Here is a 19,746-nt window from a genome sequence, read left to right on the forward strand (position 1 = left end):
GGATGTTCCTGGTTGGGGGATTCAGCAGTGCTAATGTTGTTGAATGTCAAGGGGAGATGGTCAAATTCTCTCATTACAGTTCATCATTGCCTGGCAGTTATGTGGCAAGTAACATTCATGCCACACATCAGTTCCACCCTGGATATTGTCCAGGTCATGCTGTACGTGGGTATGGACCACTTCAATATCTGAAGGATTGTGAATGGTACTGAACATCTTGGAATCATCAGTGAAGATCCTTACTTCTGAATTCATGTTGGAGGGAAGGGTACATATGAAGCAGCTGAAGGTGCTTGAGACTAGAACATTACCTTGAGGAACTCCTAAAGAGATATCCTCGGGCTGAGATGATTGGCTTCCAACAACCACAACCATCTTCTTTTGTGCTAGGTATGACTCTAGCCAATGGAGAGTTTTCTCCCTGATTCCCATTAATTTCAATTTTACTATGGCTCCTTGATACCATACTTGATCAAATGCTGACAGAAAGAGCTGGAAAAACCCAGCTGGTGTGGCAGCATCGGTGGAGAAAGAAACATTGTTAACGTTACAAGTCCAATATGACGACTTTGGAACTGGACTGTTGGGCTTCTCCATGTGGTTAACTCTTAACTGGCATCTATAATGGCGCCCAGCAAGCCACTCAGCTGTCTCCATCCCCTTCTCCAGGATAATTAGAGATGGGCAATAAATAAATGTTGGCTCTGCCTGCATTGTGGTCAACGCATGTAGGTTAAATGTTATCCCTGAGTCCAGTTTCAGGGGTTATTGAGTTTAGCCCCTAATATCTTTTAAAGTTTGTTGCATGCGTTTTCCAGCTTCTTAAAATTAAGAGTTAAATCTGAAGAATTTGCTGTCCATAAATAGTATCTGTGTACATTATTTATGGTAATTAAAAATATTAACAATTTATGTGTTGAAAAAACATTGCTGTGCCAGACTAAAGGCAAGTGTGATTATGTTTCTTATCAATTATTTAAAGTTTGGTTTTATTTTAAACATTTTCTCTACAATAATTCCAACTTCCATTAGACAAATAAAGGTTGTAATAGCAACAATTTCTCTTGGATATTTCAGTATTTTTAAGTTATTGATGAAAAACGTCATCTGCTCAAAGCATGATTCACAGAGGATATTGGGATACTGGGTTAAAAGATTATTACACAGAAAGCATTGATATTTATTAAAATTACAGATGCCGAAGTACAAAATGTCAAAACTTGCACTTCCTTTTGTCCTCTTGAAAACTTAAGGCTAAACAATAAATTTAGAAGCTTCCATTCATTCTTTCTTAGGTGCTGCCAACTCATTATAACAGCAAGATGTAAGGAAGTGTTTTCACACATAAAACCATTAATGCAATTTTGAGCAAATTGCTGCTGCTTTCTCTGATCTTGAAAAGTCATAGTAACTTCTTTTTTTTTAAAAAACAGTTCAGACTCTTTTAGATGACTGGAATGTACTATCAATATAACTTACATCCCTCTCACTCATACAAGTACAGTAGAAAGGCATGGCTAAAAAGGTCACACATATTACACAAAATTGCAGTTTTAATTTGCTTCTCCTCCTGTGGAGATACAATTTTTGCTATTCCCTCTCTACAGGAAGCCAACCTTCTGAAGTCAGCAAGGAGACCAGTCAGCAAATAGCTCCATTGGAAATTCTGCTGATCACCACTTAAGCCAAGACAGAAAGCGTTCTATCCAACAAAATTCAGTGCCAGCTCATCACAGCCAGGTTGGATATTTTTTTATTTAAATTATGCCTTTGTGATACAGACTTTATATTCAAAGTATTCCTTCTACACTAACTTCTTATTATATGCAATCTATTTCTCACTCCAAGCATTTTCCCTTAGAATATCTGAAGTGACACAAAGTTGGGAAGTTAACAAATCTCAGAATTGTTTGATACAGATTTTAGGGTACTGTTAGAAATGCAAAACTACTATAACGTTAAAATATAATTCAAGGAAACATACACAGCATGGCTTCTGGAAAAATAGGGTGTTACATTCAAATTAGTTAAGAGTTTTTTGAGAAAGTCACCAGGATAGGGGAAAGTGAGTAGATACAGTCTACCTGGACTTCTTGAAAGCCTTTGGTAAGATTCTTCACATTTCTCAAGGCAGAATTGTGTCATATCAGCAGAAATTTGATATGTTGGATTAATAATTGGCTCCAATCCCTAGCCAAAAACTTGTATTTAACAGGCGTGCTTCACCATGGCAGTATATTAATAGTGGCGTCTGCCAGTTTATCGGTCCCTAGCCTGCTGATCACTGTCTTTAATGACATGAACAGCAGTGTTGGGAATTTGCCCAGTCAATATACAGAAGGCACAAAAATTTGAGGAATGCACTCAAATGGAAAAAAATGTTGGGTGGGCTAGGGGAATGGGCCACACAATTGCAAATGACCTGGATAAAAGTGGTGTCGTGCATGTTGACCAACTACACGTATCATTTGTAGGGAACAATAATGAGATCAATTGAGAGAAAAAGACCTGGGTGTTTTTGTGCACAGGTTACAGATGGCCAAAGTAGATCGGCTGCAGCTAAAGTTAGCAGGGAATTGCATTAATAGACCATTAAGTATCAAAGGGCAGCATTTCATAATTATACAGGTTGCTGATCAGACCCATTTGAAACTGTGTGTTTAGTTTCAGTACACCCCCAAAATGGGTGATCTGGTGCCCTTAGAAAAGGTGCAAAGAGTGATTCCTAGCTTAATTAATCTTAGCTACTTAAGGCTTAAGGCCTTTGACCAATTTACTTTAAAGCAGTGTACACTTAAAGGCAGCCTGATTGAGGTCTCTAAAGTAATTAAAGGGCTGAATCAGGTGCCTGATGGTGGATTATTCTAGTTTAATAGCTGGGGGAGGATTAAAGGACATGAGTTTAAACTATGCAAGAGTTGGAATAGACTGGATGTTAGGTGCTTTATTTTTCCCAAGAGAGTATGTGCCTCTGGAATACATTGCTGGTTTTAAGAGGGATCTTGGCTGGATCTTGACTTGGGCAGGGATGCAGACAGCTGGTGTCTCCGTAGGTGATGCATGGCCCATGTGATCTCCTGGATTGGTTTTGTTTGTCTGAGGGGGTTGAAGAGAAATCTTCCTGAGAATTTTTTCCCCTTACTTGCCGTTACTTTTTCACCTCTTCCAGGTGGGAATTGGGAGAGGGAACAGCGTCATCATGGTGCTCCAGCTAGGCTTGATGGATGATCTGGTCTTTTTCCAGTCATCAAATTCACATGTTCATACCTGGTAGGACTGTTGCCGTGATTCACAACTAGTACTGATGATCAGTGAACAACCCCTGACCTTAATGATGGGGGGAAAGTCGTTGAAGCAACTGAACATGGTTGGGCTGAGAACACTACTTTGAGGAACTCCTGCAGCAATGTCCTGGGACTGAGTTGATTGACCTCCAACAACTACAACCATCTTCTTTTGCAGTGGGCATGATCCCATTGACTCCAGTTTGCTAGGGCTCTTTGATGCCACTCTCAAGTCAAATGCTGCCTTAATGTCAAGAGCAGTCAATCTCACATCACTTCTTGAGTTCAGCTCTTTTATCCATGTTTGGATGAAGGCTGTAATATGATAAAGAGCTGAGTGGCCCTGGCGGAACCCAAACTGAGCATCAGCAAGCAGGTTATTGCTCAGTAATAGCCGCTTGATAGCGCTGTCAGCACAGTGATAAACTTCAAGAGGTCATGGACAGGTTGGTGGATTAGGTAGACACATGGCAAATTAAGTTTAATGTAGACAAGTGTGATGTGATATGTTTTAGTAGGAAGAATGAGGAGAGGCAATATAAAATAAAGGGTACAATTCTAAAGGGGTGCAAGAGTAGAGGGACCTGAGAGTTTATGTGCACAAATCACTGAAGGTAGTTAAAAAGGCATACGGGATCCTGGGTTTTATAGACACAGGCACAAGAGTACAAAAGCAAGGTAGTTATGTTTTACGTTTATACAACACTGGTTCAGTTTCAACTGGAGCTTGTCCACTTCTGGAGACCACACATGAGGAAGTACGTGAAGGCTTTAGAGAGGGCGTAGAAAAGATTAATGAGAATGGTTTCAGGATGGATTGGAGAAGCTGGGGTTGTTCTCCTTAGAGAAGGTTGACAGATTTAGCAGAGATGGTCAAAATTATTGGGGGTGTAGACAAACTGTTCCATTGGCGGGAGAGTTGAGAACCAGAGGACTCTGATTTAAGGTGATTAGCAAAAGAAACAATGGCAACACGAGTGGTTAGGATCTTGAATGCACTATCTGAGAGTGTGACTGAGGTAGATTCAATCATGGCTTTTAAATGGCAATTAGATAAGCACCTAAAAAGAAACAATTTGGAGAGCTACAGAGAAAGGGAAAGGAAGTGGGACCAGCTGAGCTGCTCTGAGAGGCAGCACAGGCAGGATGGGCTGAATGGCCTCCTTCTCCGCTGCAATTATTCTATGATTCTATAAAATCATCAGAGAAAGCTAGTTGGCTACTATTTGAGAGAGCTGTGAAAATATCCTTTCATGCTGTTTTGTGTAACAAGTGATATCAAAGTAAACAAAAATCCTTTCAAATACATATGTTATCAAGAGCATACAAAACATTGTTCTTTTTACAAACCAGTCTGTGAGAGTGTTATTAGGAAAATTAATAGTGATGAGTGACATGTTTGGCATTGTGCTGTACAGAGATTTGACAGTCTGGACAACGCAGGAACCGTCACAGAAGCAGAAGCCATTTTCAAGTTTCATTTTTTTTACACTCTGGTCTAGCCTAATTAGTTTTACTGGAAATTCTGGTGTAATTTGATGATCCGCAAAATTGACACAGGAATGGCATACATTTGGGCATAATTTCATGATTATACTGCAACAGGAAATTCAACCCCAAATTTTTCTTACTTGGTGTTTTTCTACAATAGTTATGAGTGGAGATAAGTAAGTTCTTCATCTTAATTTAACAAAATCTTTCGGTACTGCTTTTAAAATAAATTAGTCTTTAAAAGATTGCTAAAACCTCAAAAAATGCTCACAATTAACTGAACACTGCAGTAATACAGAACTTCAGTGCCCCGGAGTGAAAAATGTACATCCCTGAGCATTTAGTATAATTGCAAACAAACAACTACAAAGTAGAGTTCAGTGGCAAAATCAGCTGGCCATTTCCTCAAATAACTAAAACAAATGTTCCTTTAACACTGTGGTCTTAAATTTGTCCCTTCAGTACCAGAGTACATTGTCAGAATTCTAACAAGAGGTTCTGTAATGCCTAGTTTTCAATGAATGCCAATTTATGAAAATGTTTGTAGAAAATTGCTTCACTATTTACATATGCATTTTAATTCCCTTTGCGTTCTGCTATTTTTAGCTGCACTGTTCCACTTAGCTCTAATTAACTATAATCAACATCTATGAAAAGAATCATTCATACTAACCTACACTGAAATTTATCTGCATTCATACCAAGGATAATTTGTATGTCATGTGTTATTTAAAAAATCTGGAGCATGGAATAATGAAAAATTATTTTATTTTGAACCTGTTGTTAAAATTACAATATTCTTGAAAATATAGATATATTCATAAAAAGCAAAAGCATTGAAAAAAGTGTTCAGCAGTATTGTTATATTTAATCTAATCTTACGCGTTTGTCATCCCAGGCTACATCATCTTTTTGTAGTGACGTGCGAGTCAAGCAGCGTAAAGGTTCAACAGAAGTCATGAGTAATGTGCACAGCACAACAAAAAAATGGCGTTATCCGTTTATTATTGTGATTAGTGCTCACACCTCATCTAGAATCATTATAAAAGCATCAAATTGTACAAACATAAAATTGCAAAATGTTCCATCCATCAGCGCCTATCATTAACAAAGATGGCTACACTAATGTTTTATATCCAAAAGAAATGTTAGCTTATGGTTCCATGTCAGGCATATTATCAATAAAAACATAATTTAAAAGATTGTACACATTTAATAAGACCACAATGTAGATTGATGTTTGAGTCTAACGCTCGAGGATCTATTCTCTCAATTTTCCTTGAGATTATTTGACTGCAGAGAGAGTAGAGGCATTGGTTACAATCTTCCAAAATTCCTTAGATTCTGGAAGGGTTCTAATGGATTGGAAAATAGCTAATGTAGTAACTTTATTCAAGAAAGGAGGAAGGCAGAACATACAATCAAGGAGCAGGAGGAGGCCATTCAACCCCTCGAGCCTGCTCCGCCATTTAATAAGGTCATGGCTGATCTGAGGGTAACCTTAAATCTGCAACCCGCCTACCCCCGGTAACCTATCACCCCCTTGCCTACCAAGTATCTATCCAACCCTTCCTTAAAAATATTCAAATACTCTGTTTCCACCACCTTTTCAGGAAGAGAGTTCCAGTCAGCCTAAGATCTGTCATAGGGAAATTGCTAGAATCCGTTATTAAGGAGGTTATAGCAGGGCACATAGAAAATTATATGGGCCCTACAATTTTCCAGCAGTAGTACTGCAGATTTGTACTCCAGAACTAGGCAGGCCTCTAGCCAAACTGTTCCAGTACAGTTACAACACTGGCATCTATCCGGCAATGTGAAAAATTGCCCAGATATGTCCTGTCCACAAAACACAGGACAAATCCAACTTGGCCAATTACCGTCCCATCTGTCTACTTTCGAACATAAGTGTTGACGGTGCTATCAAGCGGCACTTACTCAGCAATAATCTGCTCATGGACGCTCAGTTTGGGTTCTTCCAGGGCCAGTCAGCTCCTACTCTCATTACAGCCATGACCCAAACATGGACAAAAGCTTCACTTCACCCAGAGGTGAAGTGAACGTGGCTGCCTTAATATCAAGGCAGCATTTGACTGAACGTGGCATCAAGAAGCCCTAACAAAACTAAGTCAATGAGAAATAAGAGAGGGAAACTCTCCACTGATGAAATCACACCCAGCAAAAAAAGGATGGTTGTAGTTGTTGGAGGTTAATCATCTTAGTCCCAGGACATTGTTGCAGGAGTTTCTCAGAGTTAAGTCCTAGGCCCAACGATCTTCAGCTGCTTCATCAATGACCTTCCCTCCATCATAAGGTCAGAAGTGGAGAGTTCGCTAATGATTGCACAATGTTCAGCACCATTCATGATTCCTCAGGTACTGAAGCAGTCCATGCCCATATACAGGAAGACCTGGACAATGTTCAGGCTTGGACTGATATGCGGCAAGTAACATTCGTGCCACACAAGAGTCAGGCAATGACCAACTCGAACAAGAGAGAATCTAACCATCTCCCCATGACATTCAATGGCATTACCATTGCTGAATCCCCCACTATCAACATCCTGGGGGCTACCATTGACCAGAAACCATTGAACAGGACAAACCACATAAATACTATGGCTACAAGAGCCGACAAGAGGCTAGGAATGCTACAGAAAGTAAGTCACTTACTGACTCCCCAAAACCTGGACAAGGCACAAATCAGGAGTTCGATGGAATATTCTCCATTTGCTGGATGAGTGCAGCTCCAACAACACTCGAAGGTCAAAACCATCCAGGGCAAAGCAGCCCAATTGATTGGCACCCCTTCCACCCTCCTCAACATTCAGCCCTTCACACCTACATGGTGCACTGCAGCAACTCATCAAGGATCCTTTGACAGCACCTCCCAAACCCATGACCTCTACCACCTAGAAGGATAAGAGCAGCAGATGCATCGGATCACCACCGCATGCAACTTCCCCTCCAAGTCACACACCATCCAACACCGAACTATATCAACATTCCTTCACTGTCGCTGGTTCACAATTCTGGAACTCCTTTCCTAGGATTGGCAACATATGAACTGCAGTGGTTGGAGATGGTGACTCATCAACACCTTCTCAAGGGTAATTAAGGATGGGCAATTTTTTTAAAATTCATTTACGGGATGTGGGCTTTGCCAACTGGGCAAGCGTTTATTGCCCATCCCTAATTACCTAGGTAACTTATTGAGGATAAGATCAAGTATATTTTTCCCTCTTGTTGGTTGCCTCACCTGTCACAGACCCAGTCTAGCAGCTGTGTCCTTTAGGACTCGGCCAGTTCGGTCAGTAGTGATGCTACTGAGCCACACTTGCTGATGGACATTGAAGTCCCCCACCCAGAGGACATTCTGCGCCCTTGCCACCCTCGGTGCTTCCTCCAAGCGGTGTTCAACATGGAGGAGCACTGATTCATCAGCTGAGGGAGGACAGTATGTGGTAATCAGCAGGAGGTTTCCTTGCTCATGTTTGACCTGATGCCGTGAGACTTCATGGGGTCCAGAGTCAATGTTGAAGACTCCCAGGGCAACTCCCTCCCAACTGTGTACCACTGTACCACGACCTCTGCTGGGTCTGTACTGCCTGTGGGGCAAGGCATGCCCAGGGATGGTGATGGTGGTGTCTGGGACATTATCTGTAAGATATGATTCCGTAAGGATGACTATGTCAGGCTGTTGCTTGACTATGAGACAGCTCCCCCAATTTTGGCACTAGTCCCCCAGGTGTTTGTAAGGAGGACTTTGCAGGGTCGACAGGGCTGAGTTTGCCATTGTCATTTCCACTGCCTAGGTCGATGCCAGGTGGTCCGTCTGGTTTCATTACTTTTCTGAGACTTTGTAGCAGTTTGATACAACTGAGTGGCTTGCTAGGCCATTTCAGAGGGCATTTAAGAGTCAACCACATTGCTGTGGGTCTGGAGTCACATGTAGGCCAGACCAGGTAAGGGCGGCAGATTTCCTTCCTTAAAGGGCATAAGTGAACCATATGGGTTTTTATAACAATTGACAATGGTTTCATGGTCATCGTCAGACTTTTTTAATTCCACATTTTTATTCACCTTCCATGGCAGGATTCAAACTCTGGTCCCCAGGACATTACCCTGGGTCTCTGGATTACTAGCAACAATACCACTACACCATCTGCTTCTCCCTAGCTTAGCCAGCAATGCCCACATCCTGTTAAAGAATTTTTAAAAAGGGATCAGGAAGAGTCAACATTGTTTTGTGGAAGGGAAATCGTGTTTAACTAATTTAATGGAATTCTGTGAGGAAGCAATGTGGATAATGGGGAACCTGCAGATGTAGTCTACTTAGATTTCCAAAAAGCAGTTGATAAGGTCCACCTCAAAGGTTGCCCCACAAAGTAAGAGCTCATGGTGTTGGGGATAATACATTAGCGTGGATAGAGGATTAGTTAGCTAACAGGTAGCAGAGAGCAGAGATAAATGGGTCATTTTTGGGTTGGCAAACTGTAACTAGTGTAGTGCCACAGGAAAAAGTGCTGGGGCCTCAACTATTTACAATCCAGATCAATGACTTGGATGAGGAGTCCAAATGTATGGTAGCTAAATTTGCTGATGACACAATGATGGGTAGGAAAGTAAGACGTCAAGAGGAGATCAGGCGATCGCAAAGGGGTATAGGCAGGTTAAGTAAGTAGGCAAAAATTTGGCAGATGATGGAGTATAATGTGGGAAAATGTGAGGTTGTCCACTTTGGCAGGAAGAATAGAAAAGCAGTATGCTATTTAATTGGAGAGAGATTGTGGAATTCAGTAGTACAGAGGGATCTGGTTATCCTGACACATGAATCACAAAATGTTAGCATGCAGGCACGGCAAGTGATTGAGAAGGCGATTGGAATGTTGGCAGTTATGCAAGGGGAATGGGATATAAAAGTAGAGAAATTTAACTGCAGCTGTACAGAGCCTTGGTGAAACCACATCTGGACTACTGTGTACAGTTTTGGTCCCTTAATTTGAAAAATAATATAATTGTGTCAGAAGCAGTGCAGAGAAGGCTCACTCAACTCATTCTGGGGAGGAAGGACTTAGCTTATGATGAAGGGTTGAATAGGTTGGCATCTTACAGGTGCCTGTAAGAAATTGGAGCCTTCAATAAACTGCTATTTTCTGTATAGTATAGAATTTTTAAGAGATTAGCTAAACAGCATCGATTCTCTCTCTGGAAAGGCAATTTCTAAGCACTTGGATTTCTAAACTGTCCCTGGGAATGTCACTTGGTTCAGGCTGCCCTGTTGCCATTCCTAACTTGGCAGGATGGTGTCTTGTGCAGCCCCTTATCTAAGCAAGTATTTAGAAAGGGCCAGGATATGACCCTCAGCTTGATGTAAACTAAAAAGCTGACCTCGAGCAGGGTGACAAACAGGGGAGGAGGTAACCTCCCTGACATTTTGGATACCTGTCCTGTATCCATTGGTTAGAAGGGTTTGAATAGGTGATTGGCACTGGATAAGCTACCAGCCCCCAGAAAAGGGATTTAGTAATATATGCTCAGGGACAGGGGGCAGTCCTGATGAGGTGACAGTGCTTGTCAAGCAGCCCTCTTCTTCAGATGGAAGATGGACAAGAAGAGCAGGAGGAAGATCAAGGGAAGGGTTCCTAACAATTTGACCAGAGAGCAGGGTGCTGCTATCATAAACTACTGAGATCAACACACACTGTGCCAACCATCTGTACACCCCTTGGGATCAGTAAACCCTTCTCAACTGTCACAAGTTGTCTATCTTTTCTGTCAAAATAGTTAATGCATCATATCTAAACTGTTGCTTCTTAATAAACTATCTTAAAATTACTTACGAATAGTTGACTGGCTTAGGTATCTGTGGCGCCTGAATCCAAAAATTTTACATACCCATTGGAGTTTAGAAGAATGAGAGGTGATTTTATTGTAACACAAGATCCTGATGGGACTGGGTCAGGTGTATACCAAGATTATGTTTCCTTTTGTTGAGCCGACAAGAACTAGGGGACACAGTTTATGAATAAGAGATCCCCTTTTAAGATGGCGATGAGGAGAATTATTTTCTCTGAGGCTCATTAGTGCGCAGAATTCTCTTCTCCAGAAAACAGTGGAGGTTGGGTCATTGAATTTATTCAAGGCTGAGTTAGCTAGATTTTTGATAGATCGGGGAGTCAAGGATTATGAAGGGGTGCAGACAGCAATGTGGTGTTGAGACCAGAACCAGATCAGCCATGATCTTATTGAATAGTGGAGCAGGCTCAGAGAGCCTATTTTTTTTATTCGTTCATGGGATGTGGACATCATTGCTAGGCCAATATTTATTGCCCATTCCCTAATTGCCCGTGAGAAGGTGGTGGTTAGCTGCTGAACCGCCACAGCCCATGTGGTATAGGCACACACATAGATAGTACTGTTAGGTATGGAGTTCCAGGGTTTTGACCTAGTGACAGTGAAGGAACGGCGATATAGTTCCAAGTCAAGATGGGGAGTGGCTTGAAGGGGAACTTCAAGGTGCTGGTGTTCCCATGTGTCTGCTGCCTTTGTCCTTCTAGGTGGTAGTGGGTTTGGAAGATGCTGTCCAAGGAGCCTTGGTGAGTTCCTGCAGTGCATCTTGTAGATGGTACACACTGGGGCCACTGTGCATCAGTGATGGAGGGAGTCAATGTTCCTGGATGGGGTGCCAAGCGAGCGAGCTACTTTGTCCTGGATGGTGTCAAGCTTCTTGAGTGTTGTTGGAGCTGCACTCATCCAGGCAAGTGGCAGGTATTCCATCACACTCCTGATTGTGCCTTGTAGATGGTGACTTGTAGATGGTGAACAGGCTTTGGGAGTCAGGAGGTGAGTTATTTGCTGCAGGATTCCGAGCCTCTGATCTGCTCTTGTAACCACAGTATGTAGATTGCTAGTCCAGTTTAGATTCTGGTCAATGGTAACCCCCAGGATGATGATAGTGGGGGATTCAGCGATGGTAATGCCATTGAATGTCAAGGGGTGATGGTCAAATTCTCTCTTGTTGTCATTGCCTGGCACTTCTATAGCATGAATGTTACTTGCCACGTATCAGTCCAAGACTATATATTGTCCAGGTCTTGCTGCATTTGGACATGGCCAGCTTCAGTATCTAAGGAGTCACGACTGGTGCTGAGCATTGTGCAATCATCAGCGAATATCCCTACTTCTGACCTTGTGATGGTAGGAAGGTCACTGATGAAGCAACTAAAGATGGTTGGGCTCAGGACGCTATCATGAGGGACTCCTGCAGTGATGTCCTGGAACTAAGGTGATTGACCTCCAACAACCACATCCATCTTCTTTTATGCTAGATATGTCTCCAACCAACAGAGGTTTTTCCCAGATTCCCATCGACTCCAGGTTTGCTAAGGCTCCTTGATACCACACTCAGTCAAATGCTGCCTTGATGTCAAGGGCAGTCACTCTCACCTCACCTCGGGAGTTCAGCTCTTTTGTCCATGTTTGAACCAAGGCTGTAATGAGGTCAGGAGCCCAGTGGCCCTGGCGGAACCCAAACTGGGCATCAGTGAGCAGGTTATTGCTAAGCAAGTGCAGCTTAATAGCACTGTTAATGACCCCTTCCATTACTTTACTGATGATCGAGAGTAGACTGATGGGGCAGTAATTGGATGGATTGGATTTGTCCTGCTTTTTGTGTACAGAACATACCTGGGCAATTTTCCACATAGCTGGGTAAGATGCCAGTGTTGTAACTGCATTGGAACAGCTTGGCTAGGGGCGCGGCAAGTTCTGGATCACAAGACTTCAGTACTATTGCCAGAACATTGTCAGGGCTCATAGCCTTTGCAGTATCCGATGCCTTCAGCCGTTTCTTGATATCACGTGGAGTGAATTGAATTGGCTGAAGGTTGGTGAGGATTAGATCAAGTATGTTTTTCCCTCACCACCTGCCGCAGACCCAGGCTAGCAGCTATGTCCTTTAGGACTCGGCCAGCTCAGCGTGCAGTGGTGCTACCGAGCCACACTTGCTGATGGACATTGAAGTCCCACCATCCTTGCTACCATCAGTGCTTCCTCCAAGTGGTGTTCAACATGGGGGAGCACTGATTCATCCGCTGAAGGAGGGGCGTACGTGGTAATCAGGAGGTTTCCTTGCCCATGTTTGACCTGATGCAATGAGACTTCGTGGGGTCCAGAGTCAATGTTAAGGACTCGCAGGGCAACTCCCTCCCAACTGTATATCACTGTGCCACTACCTCGTCTGAGTATGTTCAGCCGGTGGGACAGGATATACCCAGGGATGGTGATGGTGGTGCCTGGGACATTATCTGTAAGATATGAATCCGTGAATATGAATGGCCTATTCCTGCTCCTATGTCCTCTGTTCCTATTATTTGGGCTTTAGTATTTTAGATCTTTCTCATGGGCAAGTGCCAACACTCCATATCTTCTAAAATGTTCATACTGAGTGGGAGATCTAGTTAACCTTTCTCTAAGCTACCCAGGAAAGTCAGTTATATCTGATCATTGCATCTAGGAGCTAGTTTTAGCCTATTCCCCCAGTAGTTTTTGCTCCAAACTTCAGGAGCAATACAGCATGACAACAGACATTGATTTAAAATTAAAATATTAAACAAATTTATAAAACAAACAAGTGATAAATGCTGATACAGTACAATTATATATTTACAGCAGCAGTTATTCATATCCTCCAGCAGCCAAAATAATGATTGCAACTTAAATCTAACTTTTGCAAATTATTTTTCAGAAGTATGAAAAGTTAGAGCCATAACAGGTTTTAACCAAGTACTAAGTGAGGGTAAGGGGGCAGAGGAGGAAAGCACCAGAGAGAAGATGTACAATAGGGTGGAAGGCAGGATTAAATAACAAAAGGGATGATGACAGTGTGAGGCAAAATGGACGGTAATGGGACAAGCAAAGAAATGGAAGATGGGTCTAGAGGAGATATAAATGGAAAGGCAGAATTATCACCAACAGCTGCCCTCCAAAAACAGGGGGCAGAGGTTATGATTTGAAATTGCTGAACTCTGTGTTGAATCATGGGAAGGCTCGAAAATGCCTCATCAAAAATAACAGTGTGCTCTTTCTCAAGCTTATGTTGCACTTCACTGGAAAAGTGATGAAGGCCAAGGACAGAGCTGTCAGATGGGAGTGGGGTGGATAACTTGACTCACTGCCTCTAATGAAAAAATGTATGGAGCCGAGCTCTGCCTACCTTTTCATGGATATGTAAAGTATCCCTTGTTCCAGTCCTACTCAGGTCCTCTTCTTCACTTCATATTCTGATGCATTGATGATTGTACATTTGTCATTTCTTGATCTCATCACGAAACAGAAAATTCATTACTGCTTCAGGTTTCCACCCTTCCCTCACCTTCACATGGTCCATCTCTTCCCCTCTCATCTTGACCTTCTCTCTCTTTTTCTGGATATAACCGACAGACCAATATCCACTATATGCCTAACTGCCACAGGTAACTTGACTGTCCTGCTTCCTGTAAGGACTGTATTCTATTATCACATTTTCTCCTTTTTTGATGATGCCACCTTCCATACCAGTATTTCTGATATGTCTTTCTGTTTCCTCTATCAAGGATTCCACCCCATTGTGATTGACAAGGTAGACTATGTCCATTTCTTGTGTTTCTGCTGTCACTCCTTCCCCTCCCTCTCAGAACCACAAAAGGGTTGCCCTTGTCCACACCTTCCACCCCACCAGCCTCCACATTTAACAAAAAGCTAAAAGCTACTGCGGATGCTGGAAATCCAAAACAAAAACAGAATTACCTGGAAAAACTCAGCAGGTCTGGCAGCATCGGTGGAGAAGAAATCAGTTAACGTTTCGAGCCTTCACGGCCCTTCGGCAGAACTGAAGCATAGTTAGGAGAGGGGTGAAATATAAGCTGGTTTAAGGTGGGGGGGACGGGGGGGGGGAGAGAGAAGTTGAGGGTGTGGTGATTGTGGAGATTAGCAAGCAGTGATAGGAGCAGGTAATCAAAAGATGTCACAGACAAAAGGATCAAAGAGGTGTTGAAGGTGGTGATATTTGTCTAAGAAAAGTGCTAATTAAGAATGGAAGACAGGACTCTCAAAGTACAGCTCTAGTGGGGAATTAATTATTTAATTAATTATTTAATTAATTGAATTAAAATTAAATTAAATTAAAATAAATTAAATTAATTAAATATTTAATTAATTATTTATTAATTATTTGGCGCAAGATAACCACAAAAATGGTCTAAGTCTAAGATGTAAAATTGGAAGTGATCGCAAACAGAAGGGAACACCACATGAACTGCAGAGGGAGAAGGTCAAATAGTGGGGAATGCGCTTTACAGAAGTAAAAAGTTATAAAGCTAGCGAAGAGAAACAAGAAATGGGAATACAAATAAATAGGATTAATGCACAAGGAACACAGGAGAGGGATGGAGGGGCAGTGCTAGATGAAGGGGGAGCTTTGCAGAACACCTGTGGTCTGTCCGCAAGAAAGACCTAAACCTCCCTGTCGCTTGCCATTTTAACACTCCACCCTGTTCTCTTGCCCACATGTCTGTCCTTCGCTTGCTGCATTGTTCCAGTGAAGCCCAACGCAAACTGGAGGAACAGCACCTCATCTTCCATCTAGGCACTTTACAGCCTTCCGGGCTGAATATTGAATTCAACAAATTTAGATCTTAAACTCCCCCTCCCCCCATCCCCACCCCGTTTCTCCCCCCCTCCTTTTTTTTCCAATAATTTATATAGATTCTTCTTTCCCCACCTATTTCCATTATTTTTAAATCTAAAACTAAAACCTTGTTAGTCTTTTCCACCCCACCCCCACTAGAGCTGTACCTTGAGTGTCCTGTCTTCCATTCTTAATTAGCACTTTTCTTAGACAAATATCACCACCTTCAACACCTCTTTGATCCTTTTGTCTGTGACATCTTTTGATTATCTGCTCCTATCACTGCTTGCTTATCTCCACAATCACCACACCCTCAACTTCTCTCCCCCCCCCCCCACCCCCCCCACCTTAAACCAGCTTATATTTCACCCCTCTCCTAACTATGCTTCAGTTCTGCTGAAGGGCCGTGAAGGCTCGAAACGTTAACTGATTTCTTCTCCACCGATGCTGCCAGACCTGCTGAGTTTTTCCAGGTAATTCTGTTTTTGTTCCACATTTAACAGTTCATCCTCTGCCGTTTCCGCCACCTCCCCTCCCCTTTCAGCATGCCAAAGGGACTGTTCCCTCCGTGACAACCTTTTTCCATTCTTCAATCATTCCAAACATATCCTCCCTTTCCCATGGTATCTTCCCATGCAAGTGAAGGAGAAACAACATCTGCCTTTTCACCTATTCTTTCAAAAGCTAGACATTCCTTCTAGGTAAACTAGCTACTTACCTGTGGCTGTTTTATGTAGAATAATGATTTGTTCCAGGATATTTCTGCTTCCTTGTATTACTGATCATGCACATAATACTGCTGGTGATCTATATTTATAATTTAAACCACCTAAATGTTTCTTCTTAACATTGTGCTGCACAAATGGTGAACATGATCTTAACATTTGTTTTGTCAATTATTATTTCTGGTTAGTAATGTGATTCAAGTTGAGCAATGTCATGGACTTAAGACAATAAAAATTTTTATGTCAACATGTTTTTGATATCAACATTTAGCAACTCCTGGAAGTTTTGTTGTTTCAGGAACGTTTTATAAAAAAGTCCTAAAATTAAAATACTTCACCGTTGCAGGAATAGTTGATAAAGGAGGAAATTGACTAAAATTTTATATATTGATTTTTGCAGTAAAATGCTATCATCTAGACACAGTAAGGAGTTGGTCTCCATAATTTATGTAGGGATTTATTTAAGTAGCAGTGGTATTTTCTTATTTATTGAATGTTAGTGGGTAAATGATGCATCCATTTCCCTTAAAACACAACTTGAGGGTAAATTTTATGCTCTAATGCATCAATCCTGTTTGTACATTGCAGGCATGGGTGGAATGTTGGAAAAGCATCTGGATTGATTTTGCATTTACACTGTGCTAAGATGACCCAGCCATTTCTTTTTGCCCGGGGTAAGCTGGGCTCTTGACTTTCTTGCTGAGAATATACAATAGCTCCGTTAAACCTACAAAAATTCTAATTAAGTCATGCCTCACTAATTACCAGAGGCCTGCCTTGGACATATGATCACCACCTGCTGTCACGAATAGTGCACTTCTGTCACCTGGGGAGGATACCTTAACAGTACAATTTCACTTCTATCTACATCATGCAGCACAATCAATTTGGTGGACACAGGTACAATTGAAGCATTCCAAAGGGAATTAGACTGTGGTCTGAAAAGGAAGAATGTGCAGGGTTGTGGGGAGAAGGCAGCACAATGGCATTAAGTGAATTGCTCATTCGGAGAGCCAGTGCAGACATGATGGACTGAATGGTCTCCTCCTGTGCTGTAACAATTCTAAGGCTCTGAAATTCTTGCTTGGAAGCCATTAAATAGGTTCCTGTACAACTCTATGACAAGAAAGATAGAAAGAAAGAAATATAGCTATTATTCTACTTGCAGTGAAGAAAACATTATTACATACCCCATATGTTATGTTTGTTACAATTGTGTAGAGACTGCTAACTTTAAAAAAGAAATTCAAACTTCCAGTTGATAGCTGAAAGGATGACACAGGATTTAATGTTTAAGAGCTTTAAAAATGTTTAATCCCAGAACCATCCTTCATGATGAGGGTTTTTCCGGGAGATCCTCCTTCTAGCATAAGCCAGGTGCAGCCTCGTTTTAAATCCTCACGAGTCTGGTCTTCTCAATCCGAGCACAAGCTCCCACTTGCATTTCTGCATTGGGAACCACAGGGAATTCCAGTCTCTAACTGCTCTCTTTTCCTGGATTCCGGTACAGTAAATCGTCTAGGAGATTCAGTGATATTTTGGAATAATTTCCAACTTGATCTCAGTGGCTTTCTAAGGCCTTTCCTCCTCTCAAAGCCCAGCTCCATAGCAATGTGAATCACATGGAACCTGAACATAGGTAGAAATGGGGATTAGCTATCCTTGAGACTCCCAATCTACTCTATCTTGGAAGTAAATGATCAGTTTAAAGCACAACTGTTTACAACCCAACATCCTCAACTCCTTCCTAGGACTTTGGAGACTAGGGCCAGAATTTTCCAGCCCCTCACACCAGTGGGATCTCCCAGTCCTGCTGATGTGAATGGAGATTTCAATGGCTCGCCAGTTCTGCTGCAGGGAAACCTGCTGTGGGCAGGGTGGGGTGAGGTTGGGGGGGAGGGGAGGGGGGTGGGAGAGAGAGAGAGAGAGAGAGAGAGAGGAAGGAGGTGGGGATTACTGGAAAATTCTGGCCTAGGAGTCTAACTACAATAAACACAGATGCTGCTGCTGTCTCCAAGAGTGAACACCTTACACCTTTCCAGAAAAACAATCAGGCCTCCCTTTAATCTTCAACTGCCAAGCCACCCAAGCCTATTGTTAAACAGACTTCAGTAAAGGTCGCATGACCCCCTTCATTTTATCTTAAAGACAATCCTAAACATTAACTTTTCTTCATGAGTAATGTCGCATGTTTGTCAAAAAAAAGTCCTCATCAGCTCACTGGTACCTGGGAGGTCTGTGCCAGTCAAATAACAAACGCTTAATTCATTCTCTCTCAGCACGTGTCATAGATTTCATTGTAAATCCTTTCAACAATCAGCTGTACCCCTCTGCTGCACTGAGGTGCTCCAATTGCAATCGGGTAACCTTTGTCTCACTGTGCACAATTTTACAAGGGATCGATGAGTTGGGTTTAAATTTGCTAATCAGATATCCTTCCCATTGCTTGATTTTCTAAAATGCCTTATTTTCTCAAAACATATAAACACATTTGTAATACTTAGCACACAAGTAAGCACTCGAAACCTCACACATCAAGAAATTATGCTCTAGCTATTGAAAATAATTTGGTGCTGATGAACAAGAGAAGAATTCTTCATTGTAGAATACATTTCCATGTTATTTTACAATGCTGATGATAGTCCACTTAAAAGGAAGTACATACAAACTTCTACCTCTGTTCTTAGGAGACTGTTCCTATTAATCAATGACATTTTTGAAAAATGTTGCATCTAAAGTCTGTCTTACATATAAACTTATATATATTGCTGCAATTCTACTTTGCAATAAGCGACGTTATAAAGAAGTCATTGTTATTTCAATACATGAATAGATCATATGTCATTCATCTGTTCATCTATTTTGTGTCAACATCAAAGGAAGGGGACATTTTACCTTACATTAAACTTATTCTAGACATGACACTAAAATAAATCAATGGCTGCAATGGCTAGGGTTAGATTTGTACTTTTCACAGGGTGATGCACACGTGCAATACTGAATTGCAGGTGAAAGCTTTCTGGTGTTGCTTTACAGATGTGACTTTTGTTTTTCCAGAACCCTAAGCTGCTTGTTTGCAATGCATTGGATTGTTGAAAGTTGTCTCCTGTCAGTGAATTGAGTTTAGCAAATTGCAATTTAGCAAATTCCTGGTCGATGTAAGGCAACAGTACAAAATTGCCTAGAATTAGAACCATATTTTGGACTAAAGGACAAAATCAGTCACAGAACACAAGAATGAGCGGTGTTGTAAACAGAGATGTCACAGTGGTCTAGTAGGAAAGTCCTTTTGAGGTTGAAACTAAAAATTATCGAGGCTTATTCTGTGATTGATCTGACCAACGTCATTCTGACAGTGTACTGACACTGGGTCCAAATTATTTTCCATTTCTCAGCACCAACATTTCTTACCCAATTGTCACAAATCAAATGAAATGTTTATCTACACTTTATTTGTCTCATGCATTACTCAGCAATATATATTTCCATGTCTTTGATAGAATTAAAAGAAAAAATTGTTTTCTTTCAGTAATTAGACTTGTTTACAAAATTGAATTTTATTTATTTTTAAAAGGGGG

At 41.6% G+C, this 19,746-nt stretch overlaps 1 protein-coding gene across 3 annotated transcripts in view; it reads right to left on the bottom strand.

Annotated features, from left to right (window-relative positions):
* Positions 1–19,746, bottom strand: part of trappc9 (trafficking protein particle complex subunit 9) — a 971,003-nt gene that overhangs the window by 336,744 nt on the left and 614,513 nt on the right. The window contains exon 22 of one of the 3 annotated variants that reach the window (XM_078540610.1): positions 17,747–17,797. The exons of the other annotated variants lie outside the window; for them this stretch is intronic. Coding sequence (XP_078396736.1) covers positions 17,787–17,797 — 11 coding nt within the window. The 3' untranslated portion in view covers positions 17,747–17,786. Of the gene's footprint in view, positions 1–17,746; positions 17,798–19,746 lie in introns of those variants that run through there. 3 annotated transcript variants of the gene reach the window in all.

The sequence above is a fragment of the Cetorhinus maximus genome, chromosome 4 (assembly GCF_964194155.1).
Source record: "Cetorhinus maximus chromosome 4, sCetMax3.hap1.1, whole genome shotgun sequence".
Lineage (NCBI taxonomy): Eukaryota > Metazoa > Chordata > Chondrichthyes > Lamniformes > Cetorhinidae > Cetorhinus > Cetorhinus maximus.